The 15772-nt window shown below is 36.1% G+C and overlaps 1 protein-coding gene across 4 annotated transcripts in view; it reads left to right on the top strand.

Annotated features, from left to right (window-relative positions):
- Positions 1–15772, top strand: part of TDRD1 (tudor domain containing 1) — a 49317-nt gene that overhangs the window by 20731 nt on the left and 12814 nt on the right. For 3 of the 4 annotated variants that reach the window (XM_073240379.1, XM_073240380.1, XM_073240381.1), the window contains 15 exons: positions 1355–1460; positions 2137–2200; positions 2982–3086; positions 3303–3485; positions 4530–4673; positions 5220–5391; positions 6456–6542; positions 8000–8167; positions 8291–8398; positions 9314–9484; positions 9579–9818; positions 10209–10346; positions 12767–12877; positions 13579–13749; positions 15339–15614. In XM_073240379.1, the coding sequence (XP_073096480.1) occupies positions 1355–1460; positions 2137–2200; positions 2982–3086; positions 3303–3485; positions 4530–4673; positions 5220–5391; positions 6456–6542; positions 8000–8167; positions 8291–8398; positions 9314–9484; positions 9579–9818; positions 10209–10346; positions 12767–12877; positions 13579–13749; positions 15339–15614 (2244 nt within the window). The remainder of the gene's footprint in view (positions 1–1354; positions 1461–2136; positions 2201–2981; positions 3087–3302; positions 3486–4529; positions 4674–5219; positions 5392–6455; positions 6543–7999; positions 8168–8290; positions 8399–9313; positions 9485–9578; positions 9819–10208; positions 10347–12766; positions 12878–13578; positions 13750–15338; positions 15615–15772) is intronic. The other variant, XM_073240382.1, reaches the window with a different exon arrangement.

The raw sequence follows: 15772 nt of genomic DNA, 5'->3' as shown, positions 1-15772 counted from the left end.
AAACATATGAAGAATAAACAGAATAGTATATATCCACCATATACCTGTGTCTCAACTTGAAGAGCTACTTCATCCATATTTTGTCACTCTCACTAGTTCTTTACTTTTATAGTCGTCTTTATGAGGTAAAACTTAAATGCATCAACATGCACAAACTGATACCCCTGTCAAAGAACAAGAGTATTTCCATCTTCTCTGAAAACTCCATATGTCCCTTTTCTGTCAGTATTTCCCTTAGAAGCAGCCACTGTTGTTTTTTCTATAAGTTAATTTTTCCAGTGTTTCATATTGATGGAATCATACAGTCTGGACCGTTGTGTGTAAAGTTTTCATTTAGAATAATATTTTTGAGATTATGTTCTTGCATGTGCATTAATTATTTTTTGTTTCTTGCTGAGTGATATTTCATTGTATGATTATGTCACAGTTTATGTGGGGTTTTTTTGTTGTTGAACATTTCACTTGTTGGCTATTAGATTAGAGCTCTCTACACAGTTTTACACAAGTCTGTGTGTGAACTTATGTTTCCATTTTCTTGGCTAATATATGTCAGAGTAGAATTGTTGGATAAAAGGGTAGTTATGTTTAACTTTATAAGAAACAAGCAAACCCTTTTGCTGAGTTGTCCTGCTTTACATTCCCGCTGGCAGTGAGTCCTAGTTGTTTCCCCTTCTTTGTGAATGTTTGGTGTTGCCGGTCTTTTTAGTTTCAGCCCTTCTCATGTTGTGAAGTGGCATCTCACCATGGTTTTAGTTTGTATTTCCCTCATTGCCAGTGATCTTGAGCATTTTCCATGTGCTTCCTGCTTTTTTTTTTTTCTATTACATTTAGAGTGTAGGCGTTTAGGGCCAGCCTGGTTTTGTTGTTGTTTATGTGTTTTTTAGATAACTTTTTTTTTTTCTGCCTGGATTCTGATAGGATATTTGTAATACTTTATTTTCAAACACTTCCCTGGTTTTTCTTGGTGTGATTCTCTTAATTTTTGTTTAGTATTTTTTAAAGGCACAAGGTAAGCCATGTCAGAGTCTATGCACAAATCTGTTCTCAGCATCACAAATTTACTATTTCCTTTGATTGTTCATGTGTTCGTGTTCTGGGCTCTACTTTACGGAAGTCAGTTACGTTTTCAGTCCTTCCTCTCATTTCCTGCTTTGTACTCCTCTTTATATGCATTTTGAGGGAACTTTGGAAGTTTTATCTTAACATCTAATCATGAACAGCATAATCCTCTTCAAATAATCTTGGTGTGACTAAGAGAATGGTGTTTGATGTGTCTGGTCTTGGAAAATGTCTTGCTTTTGGCAACAAATACCTGAAATAAGACATTGGTGCTGTTCTGGGCTGTGTTCTGTAGGACCACTGAGGTGTTCCCAGTGCAAGCAGACATACTATTGTTCCAGAGCGTGCCAGCGAGAAGACTGGTCAGCACACAGCATTGTGTGCAAACCTGTTCAGAAAAAGTAAGTGTGTGTGATTTTTTAATTCATTAGAGAGTATTAAAACATTTTTTTTCTCTCATAATGATCAAATGAGGTAAGCTGGACATAACTGCAGAATTCGTTACTTTTTACTTATTTAAATTTTGAGATATATGACAGAGCATACAGATCTGAATTGAACAGCTCTACAAACTTAGAAGTTTTCAGGAATATGATTTTACTAGATAGTATATATTAAAATTAGAACCTTAAAAGAGTTTGTTTTTAATAATTAGGGCTTTAGAATGCCTTACTTTTAATCATACATACTTTTCCTGAATTTTAACAAAGTAGATCTCTTACAGTTCCTTTTGAATTGTGATTTTAAAATACATAAATGTTACTTGCATCATATTTACTAGTTTGTAAATAGTTTCACCTGTGTAACCTCATTTGCTCTTCAAAACTGTTTAGGTAATAAAACAATTATCTACATTTTACAGATAAGGTGGCTTTTGGAAGTAGCACACCTGTGCACATGGTGGACATTGCATAACCAGCATTGAGTGATTTTACCTTGTTACTACTGTGATTCTCTCTGGAAGAAGCTGTTTTGCTCTTTCTGAATTTTGTTGACTAAGAATTTAACATAATTGTAGCCCTTAGTATTATTTGGCTATATACTATAAGTATTATATAATCAGTTGCTTTATTTCAGTTTCCACAAACTTGAAGATAATAAATCATCTTCTGAAACAAAGAACATGGAAGTGAAAAGTGAGGTATAATATACTTATTCTTTGCCTTTAGAGTAAATTTTGATTTACTCCCCGTTACTGAATTGAGAAGACTTAAGCTAACTGAAGTACTTCTGATTTATTTGTACATTTCACCAGCATTTTATTTAAAAACAAAGTTGTACACCCTAGTTAGTGATCAATTTGGTGACTAGTGGGGGTCGCCAATAATTGTTTATGCCCAGCTGTTTTCCAAAAAGAACTTGAGGTGGCTGTGTCTCTATGTAAAATCATTTGGACTACTGAGAGTTCCTTCTTTGTAGTCCCTCGATGTACATGTTGATTAGCTTTGTGTACTGGGTTCTGATAGAGCCCCGCTACCTAAGGAGCATTCTTTTTGTTAATACCTTCCCTTTAGATAACTACATGGGCTAATGCATTGGTTGTATCCAACTCATATTTACAGATCTTTAGTCTTTTCTAGCTGGTCCTAGCAACTACTTTTCAAAAAAACCTGACTTACTCAAATATTCATTCCTATAAAAATGTTAACCAGGGAAAACTTATAACACTACACCCCAATCTCCACTGCCTTTTTAAAAAATAAACTCAACATTATCAACACTATTGTGTCCTGGTTTTTGGGAGGTGACAGTGTCTGCGGACAGTGGGTTTTAGTAACTCTTGAAGAAGGTGTACACTATTTCTCCATTCTCTTATTCAAGCCTAAGAGTCAGGCTATTTTGGCCTCAAATTTAGCAGATTGTGGCCACAGTATCATTGAAACCTGCTTGTAAGTAACTCAGTTATGTGTTTTTCAAACCAGAGTGACTCCCCACTTGGAATTACTAAAGAAGTAGCCATTTGGACTGATAAAATAATGTTTTCTGATTTGAGAAGTCTACAGCTCAGTAAAACCATGGAAATAAAGGTATTTGTTGTTTAATTTCCATACACCTATAGATTTTAAGTACCTTGTTTCCTATTTTTAATTTGTTTGTAAGATAGCTGCAAAATATAACTGATGAAATTGGTAAAGATGGCAAAAACTGTCTACAGCAGTTTTTGTATCTCATTACAAAGCTTTAAGAAATTCACATTGGCTTGCGTTCTCAGTGAAGTATTGTATCTTTTCTATCTTTGAAAGGGTACAGTTACTGAATTCAAACATCCAAATGACTTTCATGTGCAGTTACATTCTTCAGAAGTTTTAAAATACATGAGCCAGCTCTCTGCCAGCTTAAAGGAAATATATACAAACACGGTGCATGAAGATGATTACATTCCTGTTAAGGGGGAAGTTTGTGTTGCCAAGTACACTGTGGACCAGGTAAGCCCTAATTAAATGAATTATTTAATATGATCTTGTAATTTACTTTGGTCATGTTAAAGGAACAGGAGCTTATAATGATGCCTTGGATGTCATAAAGCAAGACTCTGCTCTCACACCTGTTTCTCTCCCTCAGGCAGTGTTCTAGTAGACTCGGTTATGTGCTCCCTGCCCTAACGCTCTCCAGTTCCTTCATGGGCTCCTCAGTTGTCCGTTACAGACTGATCGGTAGTCCTAGAGCTCGTGTTTATTTGTGTAGATGAGGCCTTAGTGGTCATAGAGTCTACTTGGCTAGAATAGCCTGGGAATAGTTGTGGTATGCAGTTGTCCTTAGTAGACAAATCTAGGGGTTTCTTGGCTAGATTCTTAGAAAATGAGCTGTGAACTGCATGCCTCACAACAGAGCAGTGCCGTACCTTTGCATGTTCTGTAGGTTGGCTGCGTGTTTTTTTTTTTTTGAGAGGGCATCTCTCATATTTATTGATCAAATGGTTGTTAACAACAATAAAATTCTGTATAGGGGACTCAATGCACAGTCATTAATCAACCCCAAGCCTATATCTCAACAGTCTCCAATCTTCTGAAGCATAACAAACAAGTTCTTACATGGTGAACAGTACAAGGGCAGTCATATCACAGAAACTTGCAGTTTTGATCACGCATCATGAACTATAAACAATCAAGTCAGATATGATTATTCGTTTGATTTTTATACTTGATTTATATGTGAGTCCCACATTTCTCCCTTATTATTATTATTATTATTATTTTTTTTAATAAAATGCTGAAGTGGTAGGTAGATGCAAGATAAAGGTAGAAAACATAGTTTAGTGCTGTAAGAGGGCAAATGTAGATGATCAGGTTTGTGCCTATAGACTAAGTATTAATCCAAGCTAGACAAGGGCAGCAAAACATCCACGGATGCAGAAGATTTCTCTCAAAACGGGGGCAGTGAGGTTCTAAGCCTCCCCTGGCTGAGCGTTTTTAAACCTAAGAGTGTGGAATGCCCTTCTGAAGCAGAACACCATTATGTTTCACTTTCAGACCTGGAACAGAGTGAAAATTCAAGATGTTGATATGCCACAGAAGAAGGCACAAGTCTTATACATTGATTATGGAAATGAAGAAACAATTCCAGTAAACAGGATTCATCAGCTGAAGAAAAACATTGACTTGTTTCCTCCTTGTGTGAGTCTCTTTTGCTTTCTAAATTCCTAATAGTGTCCCAAAGGATCTGTTTTTAATGTTGTCATGGGCACACTATTTGCTTGTTCTATTCTGCTGTGGTTACTATGAAGAAGTACCTATTGGTATATCATTTTATTATGTAAATAAATATTCTTGCCTTTCTTGGCTTCATTGAGTAGGCCTTCTGTAGTTACGTACTACATCAGGTGAGAAACAGCATTTTTAGGGACATCTTACCAATATGCTTTTTTAAAATTATTATTTCTACATTTATTATGTTATTTGGAAGCATCCAAAATGTATCTGTAACTGACTGATAGTTATTACTTTTTCTCAAGCTTTAAGTCCCCAGAGGAAAAGCACTGTGGATAGGGTACTGAGAGAGACAGGCACTTAGATGTAAAATTGTTTTTCTGGTTAGTATTTGAAGCTTTTTAATGAATTTTCAGCATGGAATATATTGTCTTTAAAATATCTTCATGTAATTAATTGGAAAAAGTCATTTTCAACTAACAATATTTTTATTAACTTAATAAAATCTTGCAGGCCATAAAATGCTTTGTGGCCAATGTTATCCCAGCAGAGGGAAATTGGAGTAATGATTGTATCAAAACTATTAAATCACTCTTAATGGAGCATTGCTGCTTTATAAAGATTGTTGACATCGCAGAAGAGGAAGTGGTTTCCTTTGCTGTGGATGTTACACTGCCAAGTTCAGGTAAGATCTGAATATTTATACCTTTTTAACGGTGCACATATGATATTTAGTCTCTACCTATTAGAGAAGAAATAGAAACGTGGAGTGAGGCCAAGCAAGCTGTGGTCTGGAATCATTCAGATCTTGGCGGAAAGGATGGCCTCGGCCCTGCTCTTGGGAGCGACAGCTTGTCAGCGAGACATGGCACAAATTCTTAGAATTGGGTGGATCAAAAGGCTAGATCTGGGTTTAGTACAGAGAGAACTAAGTGTTACCCTTTCACTGTAGCCATTGTAGTATCTATTCCTGGTTTCTACTCACTCACTGAGAAAAACTCATGAGTTTTCCATCCTTGTCAGTGTTTTTTCTTTGAACAGCCTTCACAGTTAGCAGTGAAACAATAAATACTTAGTGTTTAAGTTGTGGCAATGAAAACATTTAGGAATCCTGTTTCCCCTTCTGGCTTTATATGTGTTTGAAAAGTGACTTCTTACACTTCTTACAGCTTGCTTATAATTGCCTCTCAGTTTGCAAGGTAGGTGTTAGTCTTCTGCTTTAAGAGGACATCGATTTGTGACTTGGTAGAAAATTCAGTTAATCCTGTTGTGAAATTAAGTCTAAAATCTTTTTTCTTTGCCATGTTTCATGTCATGATTTGAGATTTTGGATTCTATTTTAGGAAACTTGAGGTTTATGTCCATTCTGGCTAATCCTTGTGTCACCCCTACTTTATGCCTGAGAAAATAGTAGTTTTGTGTGTTAAATTTATTTTTCTTAGAAACAGTGGGCATTCCAAGAATTTCAGTGAGGTGGTAACTAAATCTTCCATGTTATTTGGAATTTTGAAGTGAAATATTTCCATTAAACTTTCTTTCATGTGATAATGGGAATTTTGCCTTGACTTTTAAAGCTGAGGATTAGTAAACTCTTATTTTGTACATAGAAACTGAACCGGTAAGAAATATGCCAGTGTATTAATATCTAAAATCTCTATGTGGTTAAGACTCATTTGTTTCAAATTTATGCTTTTCCTTTAATATTTGGTATATCATCTCAGTGGAGGTACATTTTCTTAATACTTTTAGGAAAACTCTTAGACCATGTACTCATAGAAATGGGATATGGCTTGAAATCCAAGGGACAAGATTCTAAGAAGCAAAGTGCAGATCCAGGTGAGAATACAGATTAATACTGAAGAGTATAGACTCTGTCATATTTAATGGAAATGATAATCATCCTATAAACCTTATGTAAGAAAGATGGTAAGTTCTGTTTGGCAGCATATTGTTTCAGTCTCAGACTTCCTTGCCTGTTTTTCCCTTCCCTGGCTTCCATATTATCCTTGGCATGATAATTCTCAGAGATTATCAAGTACTAAATGTCATGATTCTTTAGGGTGAGGGATTTTTAGCAAACATTTCCTTAGTTTAATTAGTTTTTCTTCCTTATTCAGGTATTCCAGCAATAATAAATAGGGCTGTAACATTCTGTTCTGGTAAGATGGGCTTTCTTTAATTTTTTACTACTCAGTTAAATGTGTATATAGTTTTTCATTTAGTCTAACGAGAACCAAGAAATTTTGCTGTCAGCATTCTGCTTTCTTGTTGCATAGTCTTACGTGTTGGTTTTTTGTAATGTTTTCTCCTTTGGTCCTTTGCCATTTACTTCGGGTGTAGACATACTCCACCATCTGTTGCTCACTTCACCCAGAGGCGATTGTCTCATCAATGGTGCAGTGATGGGTGCATCCTGTCCCGTAACACACGTGACTTATCTTAAGGTCTGCTTACTCCTCACCTCCCATTGGTTGCCAGATCTTTATTGATGCTTCCTAAATATCCTTTGTATATATCTTTTTCTTTCTTTAAAAAAAAAAATCTACCTTTTTACTCCTAATTCAGGAATCCTTATCATTCGTGGATTATTGTAACAACCTTCTAATTTTATTTTTTTTCTCCTGCCTGTTTTCTTGCAGTTCTGCCTCTAAAACAGAGGTCTTGGTATGACAGGTTTGCTGAAAAGCTTTCAGTAGTTCTTTGCCAACTAGGGAAGAAAACCAAACAGTACTGCTGTTATAGTAGTCATGGTTGAAACTGTAAATGTTGGAAGTGTCATAGGGAGAGTGTGGAGTGAAGTAAAATGGTGAGGGAGATAAACCTGGGGCCTTACAACATCAAGTGAAGCTGTGATGGGAGGGATGGGAAGGGATGACTTCTAGGAGGGAGTCGTCAGTAATAGCAAATGTTACAAAGGAATCCCGTGGAAGGAACAAAAATCCACTGAGCAGTATTGACCCCTCTAAGGATTACGGTGGTGCCTTCTTGGAGAATGTTCTGTGGGCAGTACAGACACCTGGGAAAGAGATTGTCAAACAGCGTGGTAGGGGAAGTGCAGTGTGCGACAGGAACACTGTGGTAGGGCGCCAACCCATATTTGGAGAGAAGCCTTTTCAAAGCGACACCAACACTGAGCAGGAAAGAGTGAGGCCAGTGGCAGGTTGGAGTGAGTCCCAGGAAAAAAGAACAGCATGGTTAAGGCCTACAGGTGTCGAAAGAGCAGATTGGGTCCGAAAAACTGAGAAATTGGGTTAACAAAACCAAAATGGCTAATTTTTGTGTTTCCCGATAAGGTGATCTTCAAGATGGTGGAAAAATGACAGATGAAAACCAAATTGTTGTAGATAGAAATGACCTCGTCCCCAAAGTGTTAACCGTGAATGTAGGGGATGAGTTTTGTGGTGTGGTTGCCCACGTTCAGACTCCAGAAGACTTCTTTTGTCAGCAGCTACAAAGTGGACGTAAGTAAATTTTTTTTGAATTATTTTATCTTGATATCATAAATCAAGAGACTTGACATGCAAAAAAAGAAGATAATGTATAGATTTGTATTTCTTTATTTAAGATGTGATCTGTATTTATAGATAAGCTCGCTGAACTTCAGGCATCCCTTAGCGAGTACTGCGGTCAAGTGTCTCCACGCTCCGATTTTTATCCAGCTGTTGGTGATATCTGTTGTGCTCAATTCTTGGGTAAGGAATGAAAGTACTACTGAATTTTTTACTTACAATTAAGTAAAAACAAATGAAACAGAATCTTCAATTTGCACTGGATGGCTGCATTTGGAGTTTTGAGTATTAAAGTACACCCACCAATCAAGTTTTTAAAATAGTATGTCCAGTTAAGTTGAATCAAAATGTTTAAGGGAGGAGGGCCTCTCTATGTTGGGAGTTGGTGGTAAAGGATGTTTTCATTGTTTTATCAGCCCTTTAGTTTTTGGAGACTGGTACAGATAATTCTGTTTACAACAGCATGCAAATAGCCGCCTCAGGCTGTTTGCCTCCTAGAGTCACGTCTTCACCAGTTTTCTCTGGAAGAGGGAGAAGGCCCGCAAGCCCAGAGCCACCTTGGCACAGCCTCTGTTGCGGCACAGGGCTCCCCTGGTGGTGACCGGGTTCAGGTATTCTCTTCTGAAGTGTGGCCAGTGGACTCCCTGGAGGGGAGGTACAAGTAAGCCCCCAGTAACTGATGGCTTGGTTGGTGGAGTCTGGTTGACTTACACTGCGAGGAAGTCTGAAATTAGCCCTGCTTGATGCTCAGCAAATGGTTCGTATATTGATCAAGATCTTGTGGGTTCATTCACATGACCAAGACATGTTCTCTGTCCTAAGGAGTTAACCGTCTACTAGGGAGACAGAGCATGTAAGTAAATAATGACAGCATATGACACGAGTTGCCTGGTAAGTTGTGATTAAAGGTGATATTTTAGGAGTTGAAAGTGTCTGGTAAGCAAAAGTAATAACGTTGAATAAGCATACATTCTTCATTAAAGCGTGATATACTGTAGTAAAATGTAGAGATACAAATGACTATCTCTAAATTTGTGAGGAAAAGTTTTTGTTTATATCTACATTAGAAACTCATTTGAGACTCTTGCCTTTTTTCAGAGGATGATCAGTGGTACCGGGCCTCCATTTTGGCTTATGCTTCTGAAAAATCTGTCCTGGTTGGATATGTAGACTATGGAAACTTTGAAATCCTTAGCTTGACAAGACTTTGTCCTATAACCCCGAAGTTGTTGGAATTGCCAATGCAAGCTGTAAAGTGTGTGTTGGCAGGTAGGAAATTTTTACCTTGGTGGGTGTTAGGAGCTAAATTTGTAAATGCTTGTTATAAGAAATATTTTAATGACCTTTTAAAATTCTTTGTTAGGAGTAAAGCCATCATTAGGAATTTGGACTCCAGAAGCTATTTTTCTGATGAAAAAAGTTGTACAGAACAAGATGATCACAGTGAAAGTGGCAGACAAGTTGGAAAACAGCTCCGTGGTGGAGCTTATAGATATATCTGTGACGCCTAACATCAATGTCAGTCAAGTTCTCATAGACGCAGGCTTTGCTGTGGGTGAAGAGCGCATGATGCAAAGACCCAGTGACGTAAAGGAAGCCAGTGGTAAGTAAAATATCTACCAGCTAACATCAGTGTTGGAGTTCAGATGGTTTTTGTGAAATGTGTGGGTTCTTGTCCTTTCAAAAAGATTTGATGTTGAATTACTTTAATCTTTTAAAATTAAACTTAAAAAAAAATACATGTGTGTATAAATGAGTGAATTGTGAGAACTGGGGAAAAAAGATAATACTGGGTCACTAGCAGCTGAAGATTAGACAGAAGTGTGAATTTGGAGTTCAGTAGGTAGTAATGATTAATTTTAACCCTAATCAACTTTCCTATAAAGTCACTAGGAGAATCATTGGAAATTCTTCAAAAAAGCACATTCCTTAGTGACCGCCCTCCCCCCAACTCTGGCCTTTTGTTTTGCAAAATGTTCATTTATTTTCACAGTCCTCTTGGCTACTGAAGCAAAACTAAATCCATTGACATGGACCTGGGTTAAGCTTGCTGTTGACCAAACAGTAGATGTCGTGGTCTGTACATTGTACACTCCTGGAGAATTCTACTGCCATGTGCTGGGAGAGGATGGTAAGCTGGCCTGTCTCATTTATTCCTTTTTGCAAATATGTCGCCATAGATAATAACTTTGGATGAGTTTACTGAGTGATAAAAGTAGTGTCTTTCAGGAAGGCCAAGTGGGTATTTGTACTTTAAAGAAGGATTTGGCTGTACTTGGTTGCCTTTTATTCCATTTAAGCCATTATTTCTATTTTCAACAATCTTTATGTTTAAATGAATTTAGATTTCACACTGTCTGAAATTCATTTTTGAAAATTAAATTTAATTCTTGATTCCACTGAAGCATAACACACATGTGGAGAAGGGCACAAATAACAGCACAGCCTAAGTTACCACAAAAATCAAAACATGGGTAGCATACACCTAGGTCAGGAAGTAAAGTTTAATACCTGTAACCCAGAAGTTGCCTTTATGTCTCCTCTGATCACCACACCTTCTTTAAAAAGCAGATACCATTCTACTTTCTAACAGTATAGATGGGTTTTGTCCTGGCTTTGAACTTTATATAAATGGAATCGTATGGTATGTATATTCTTCTGTGCCTTGTTGCTGTTTTCACACTGTTTGACTGTTTGTGAGATTGGTCTGGTCCATCATTTTTACAAGTAGCTCCAGCTTGTGTTTTTGTTGCTGCAGCGTGTTCCGTGGCATTGATGTACTGCAATGTATTAGTCCTTCCCACAGTTGGACATTCAGGTTGTTTCTGGTTCTGAGCTATTATAAAATGACGTTGGTATGAACATACAATTCTCATGCAAATCTAGTACACATGTGCATGCATTTCCATTGACTGTGTACTTAGGAATGAAATTGCTCTCACATTAAAGGGTATGTGTATTTTCAGATTAGATGAATGAATGCCATTATTTTCATAGGTGATTGTACAAGCATGTGGTACAAAATTCAAAAGTTACAAAAGAGTATATAGTAGAAAGTAAGTTTCCCAGTTCCTCTCAATTTTCAAAATATTTTTGAAGAAGTACTCTGTACATGCTGTATGAATGCATATATTCCTTTTTATGTATGCATAAATGATGAAATAGTGTAAATAGTTTTTGCACTTTGCTTTTTTCTCCCATTGTGTCTTGGATATCAGCTCACTTAGTGTTTTCTCTATTTTTTTTAATACCCTTCTAATTTTGGAATAATTTCAGATTTGCAGAAAAGTTGCAGAGATGGTACAGACAGTTCCTGTATACCCTTCACTTAGCTTCCTCTGTAGTTAAAATCTTACATATTTGTGGTACATTTGTTAGAACTAAGAGCCCAGTAATGGTTCATTACTATGAACTAACTCCAGACTTGGATTCCACTACATGTCCTTTTCTATTTCCACGTAATGTCTTTATTTTATTTCAGAGTCCAATCCAGGATACCACATTTGCTATTGAGTCTACATTCTTATTCATGGTTGCATGTCATTCCACTGTGTGGATTTATCCTAATTTAATTAACCTAGTTGTAGATAATTAAAATGATTAGCATTTCCAAGCTTCTATTATGGTAACAATTCTTGTATTCTGTGATTTTATTCTGAGAGTATATCCTTGAGAGAAATCCCTAAAACCTTAAGTCAAAAGGATAAGTCTGCTTGTGCTTTTGAGAGCCATCAGGAGGTTGGCCAGAGGAATTCCTGCCAACAGTGTATGAGGGCACCCTTTCCCACATAATTCCCAATAGTGTGTCTTCTTTTTTATCTTAACTAATCTGAAAGACAACAGTTATAACTTGTTGTAATTTAATTTCCATTTCTGTGAATGGACCTTTGCCACATACTTGAAAGACATTTCTTTTTCTTTAACTTCTATAGTGTTTGGATCCCTTTTACTTGACATTTTAAAGCTCTCTCTCCATGGTCTGTATGTTCCCAGTACATCTTTGGTTTTGTTTTCTTCCTTGTAACACCTTTCTATTCTTCTGCTTTACCAAACTGCTCCTACTAAGTGGGGGTTTTTTTTTGTTTTTTTGGCTGCTTAATATTGTGCTTTTCCTCAGAGCCATTTCTTCCATCTGGAATAACCTCTCCTTTTCTGTCAAGTGTGTCATACTTCAAATTTCTCTGTGAAACTTCTGGCACACTGAACTCACTTCTCTGAATTTGCTTAGCTGACACTGTACCACCCATTTTGTCATTACGTATCTCCTTCCAGGACAGCTTGTATGTAACTTTCTTTCTGTACAGACTTGTGCACTGCTTCCTTGTCCCCATGCAAAGCTCATGTTCTAGTATATTGATAGTAACGCCACAGTCATGTCACTGTGCCCAGAAAATCGTTGGTATGGGGTTTACTGAGAGCATTAACTAAGTAATGACTTAATTGTACTGTTTTTTACTAAAAACGGAAAAGCATTTGGTATACCAACTTTAAGGGAAAATCTATGTTCGCATTAAATAAAAATATTAAATGCTGTATGTGTATTGTTTTCAGCTTTAAAGAAACTCAATGATTTGAACAAATTGCTAGCAGAATATTGCCAGCAGAAGTTGCCTAATGATTTTAAAGCAGAAATAGGGCAGCCTTGCTGTGCATTTTTTGCAGGTAAGTTACAGTTGGTGCAATCTTGATTTTTATTAAAACATTTTGTTTCTTGACATTCAACCCTCACTTTTTCATGTATATTTTCTTCCTGATGGTTAAGTAAATATTTCTCAAAATCATGCTTTAAGATGTCATATTTTCTTTTCTCTCCATAACAAGGAACCTCCAAATGATACTTTCTTACTTAAACTTTGTTAAACATTTTTCAGAATTTCTGGTAATATTAAAATAAGTTCGATGATGGGAAACCTGTCACTGCAGATTCATTGTTTGTTCTGTTTGAAAATATATTTGATGAACTTAATTTCCTTACAAGTTTTTCTATGTATTCTTGTTACTTTACCAATAACAAATTAAACAATTTGTCATTTGTCAAGAGAGTATTATAAATCTTCCAGACTGACAAATATATTCAAGTGTATTAAGTCTTACCTTCATATTCTACTCATTGGATAGAGTATGAGTGAAGTTTTTAATTTAGATCAGATGTGAAAGTGCGTTGTGTTAAAAATTTTAGAGATATTCTAAAAATGGATTTTGAGAATTCTAGGAATTTCTGAATAAGAAACATAACAGGCATTATCTGGAGAAGAGAGCAAATGTATTAGTTAACTTTAAACAAAGGATCTTTTTCAAGGTAAAAATTTCAAATGCTAACAGAAGGGAAATATTCTCCATTACAAACTTTGTGTTAAATCTAGGTGATGGTAATTGGTATCGTGCTTTAGTCAAGGAAATCTTACCAAATGGAAATTTTAAAGTACATTTTGTGGATTATGGAAACATTGAAGAAGTTACTGTGGATGAACTCCAAATGATCCCATCAAAACTTTTAGAACTTCCATTTCAAGGGATACAGTGCTGGCTAATAGGTATGGTACAGAGTAAAAAATTTCTCAACTGTCTTCTAATATTTAGGGTACATAAGCTTCTAAGTATTAATATCTGTAGCTTTAATATTTCATGTGTATGAAAACCTATGCCTTCTCTTGAAGACATTTTGCAGGATTCCTTAAGAGCTTCAAATATTCCTACCTTTTGCCTTAGTAATGTTACTTATAATAATTTATCCCAAAGAAACAGACTTGGAATTTCACAAAGTTTACCTCTAAGGAAATTCATTACATTGCTGTTAATAATAACCAAACAACCTTAATAGCCAATTGTAGAGGACTTGTTAAATGATGTTCTGTTTAATTGCTAGTGGTAATACGATTTCATAGTGTTACAAGGATTTAGTGAATATTTAGAACAGGACCAGGAACTCAAAGTTTGAGTTAAGCATTGTTATTACACAGTAATTAAAAAATGATGTTAAGTATGTGTTATTGATATGAAGAATTGATGTAAGTGAAGAAAGCAAGTTGTGGAAGATGCAGGGATAGAATTAAGGTTGAGGGCAGACTTTGGAACCAACTCTGCTACCTACTAGCTGTGAGACCTCAGGCAAAGTATTTAAACTCTTCTGTGCTTCCATTTCCTCACTGGGAAGTAATAGTACCTTCCTCAAAGAGTCATCAAGAATAAAAAAGAAAAAATAAAAAGCATTTAACAGTGCCTGGTGTTCCTCATAATAGCTATTATTTTTAAAGTTTCTTTATAAAAGAAATATGAGTGTACATGTGCATGTTTACATATGCACGTAGAAACTGTGGAAGGTTGGATACCAAAATATTAATAGTGGCCGTGTCTGGAAGCATACATGCTTTTCATTTTTTATTTTGCCTGTTTTCTATTTATTTTACACTAAATGTTTCAGATAATTGCTTTTAGTTACCATGATTTATGTCAGTGCACTTAAAATGTGACCCCCAGACCAGAAAGCATCAACATGAGAACTTGTTAAAAGTGCAGGTTCTCCATCCCACCCAAGACCTACTACTAAATTGGTAACTCTAGGATGGGGCCCTGGAATCTGTTTTAATGAGCCCTCTAGGTAATTCAGATGCACACTCAAGTTTGAGAATCACTGTTAGGAAAATAGGATATAAGCAAATATTCTTGAAGAAAAATAATTTTTGGTTAAGTAGTTTAAAATGGCATTTTGAACTTGTAATTAGAAGAATGCCCACAAAACTGAAAGTGTGTAGTTATAGACATCTTTTTCCAGCATAATTGGTGACTTATCATTGTGTATGTAACAGGACACAAGGATGACTTATAAAAAAAAAAATAATCCTATTTTTGCCTTTTGGAAAAATGCCAGGTGAAAATACACTAATGGGGAAAGTCAGGAAAGATCTTGAGCCTCCTAAAACCCTAGTAGTATATGTGCAAATACAATGTCTGTAACTCAGGCATAGAGGATGTAGCTAATGTAATGAAATATTGAAAAAAGATACTCAGAATCACTGACCTGAACATGGTATATATACTTGGCAAGGAGCAGGTCTTAGATACTGTTGAAGCAAAAATGTAACTGTGGCACATAATTCTTTCTTATGCTGTTCTTATTTGCCAGAAATAGAGCCTAGAAACAAACACTGGACTAACGAAACCATAGCACGATTTCAGATGTGTGTCACAGGGATAAAACTCCAAGCCCGAGTGGTTGAAATCACTGAAAATGGAGTGGGAGTTGAGCTCACTGATCTTTCTACCTCCTACCCCAGAATAATTAGTGATGTTCTGATTGATGAACACCTGGTTTTAAGAGCTAGTTCACCATGTAAAGACTTGGTAAATAACAGACCTGTTAATAAGCATGATCTTCAAATTGACACCCCAGGGCATCAAGGTAACATTTTTAAAACATTTATTTGTAATTTAAGTTTATGTTATTCTTTGCTTTTAAAGGCTATGAGCATTTTTCTGCCCAAAATGACACATTTTTTTCCTGTAGAACTATGCATTATGGAAACACACTGGGTTATCAAAGTAATTTATTGAGACATG

This window comes from Manis javanica, chromosome 7 (genome assembly GCF_040802235.1).
Source record: "Manis javanica isolate MJ-LG chromosome 7, MJ_LKY, whole genome shotgun sequence".
In the NCBI taxonomy this organism is placed as follows: Eukaryota; Metazoa; Chordata; class Mammalia; order Pholidota; family Manidae; genus Manis; species Manis javanica.
The sequence above is the reverse complement of the archived record's forward strand: the minus strand, read 5'-3'. Positions and strand labels throughout refer to the sequence as shown.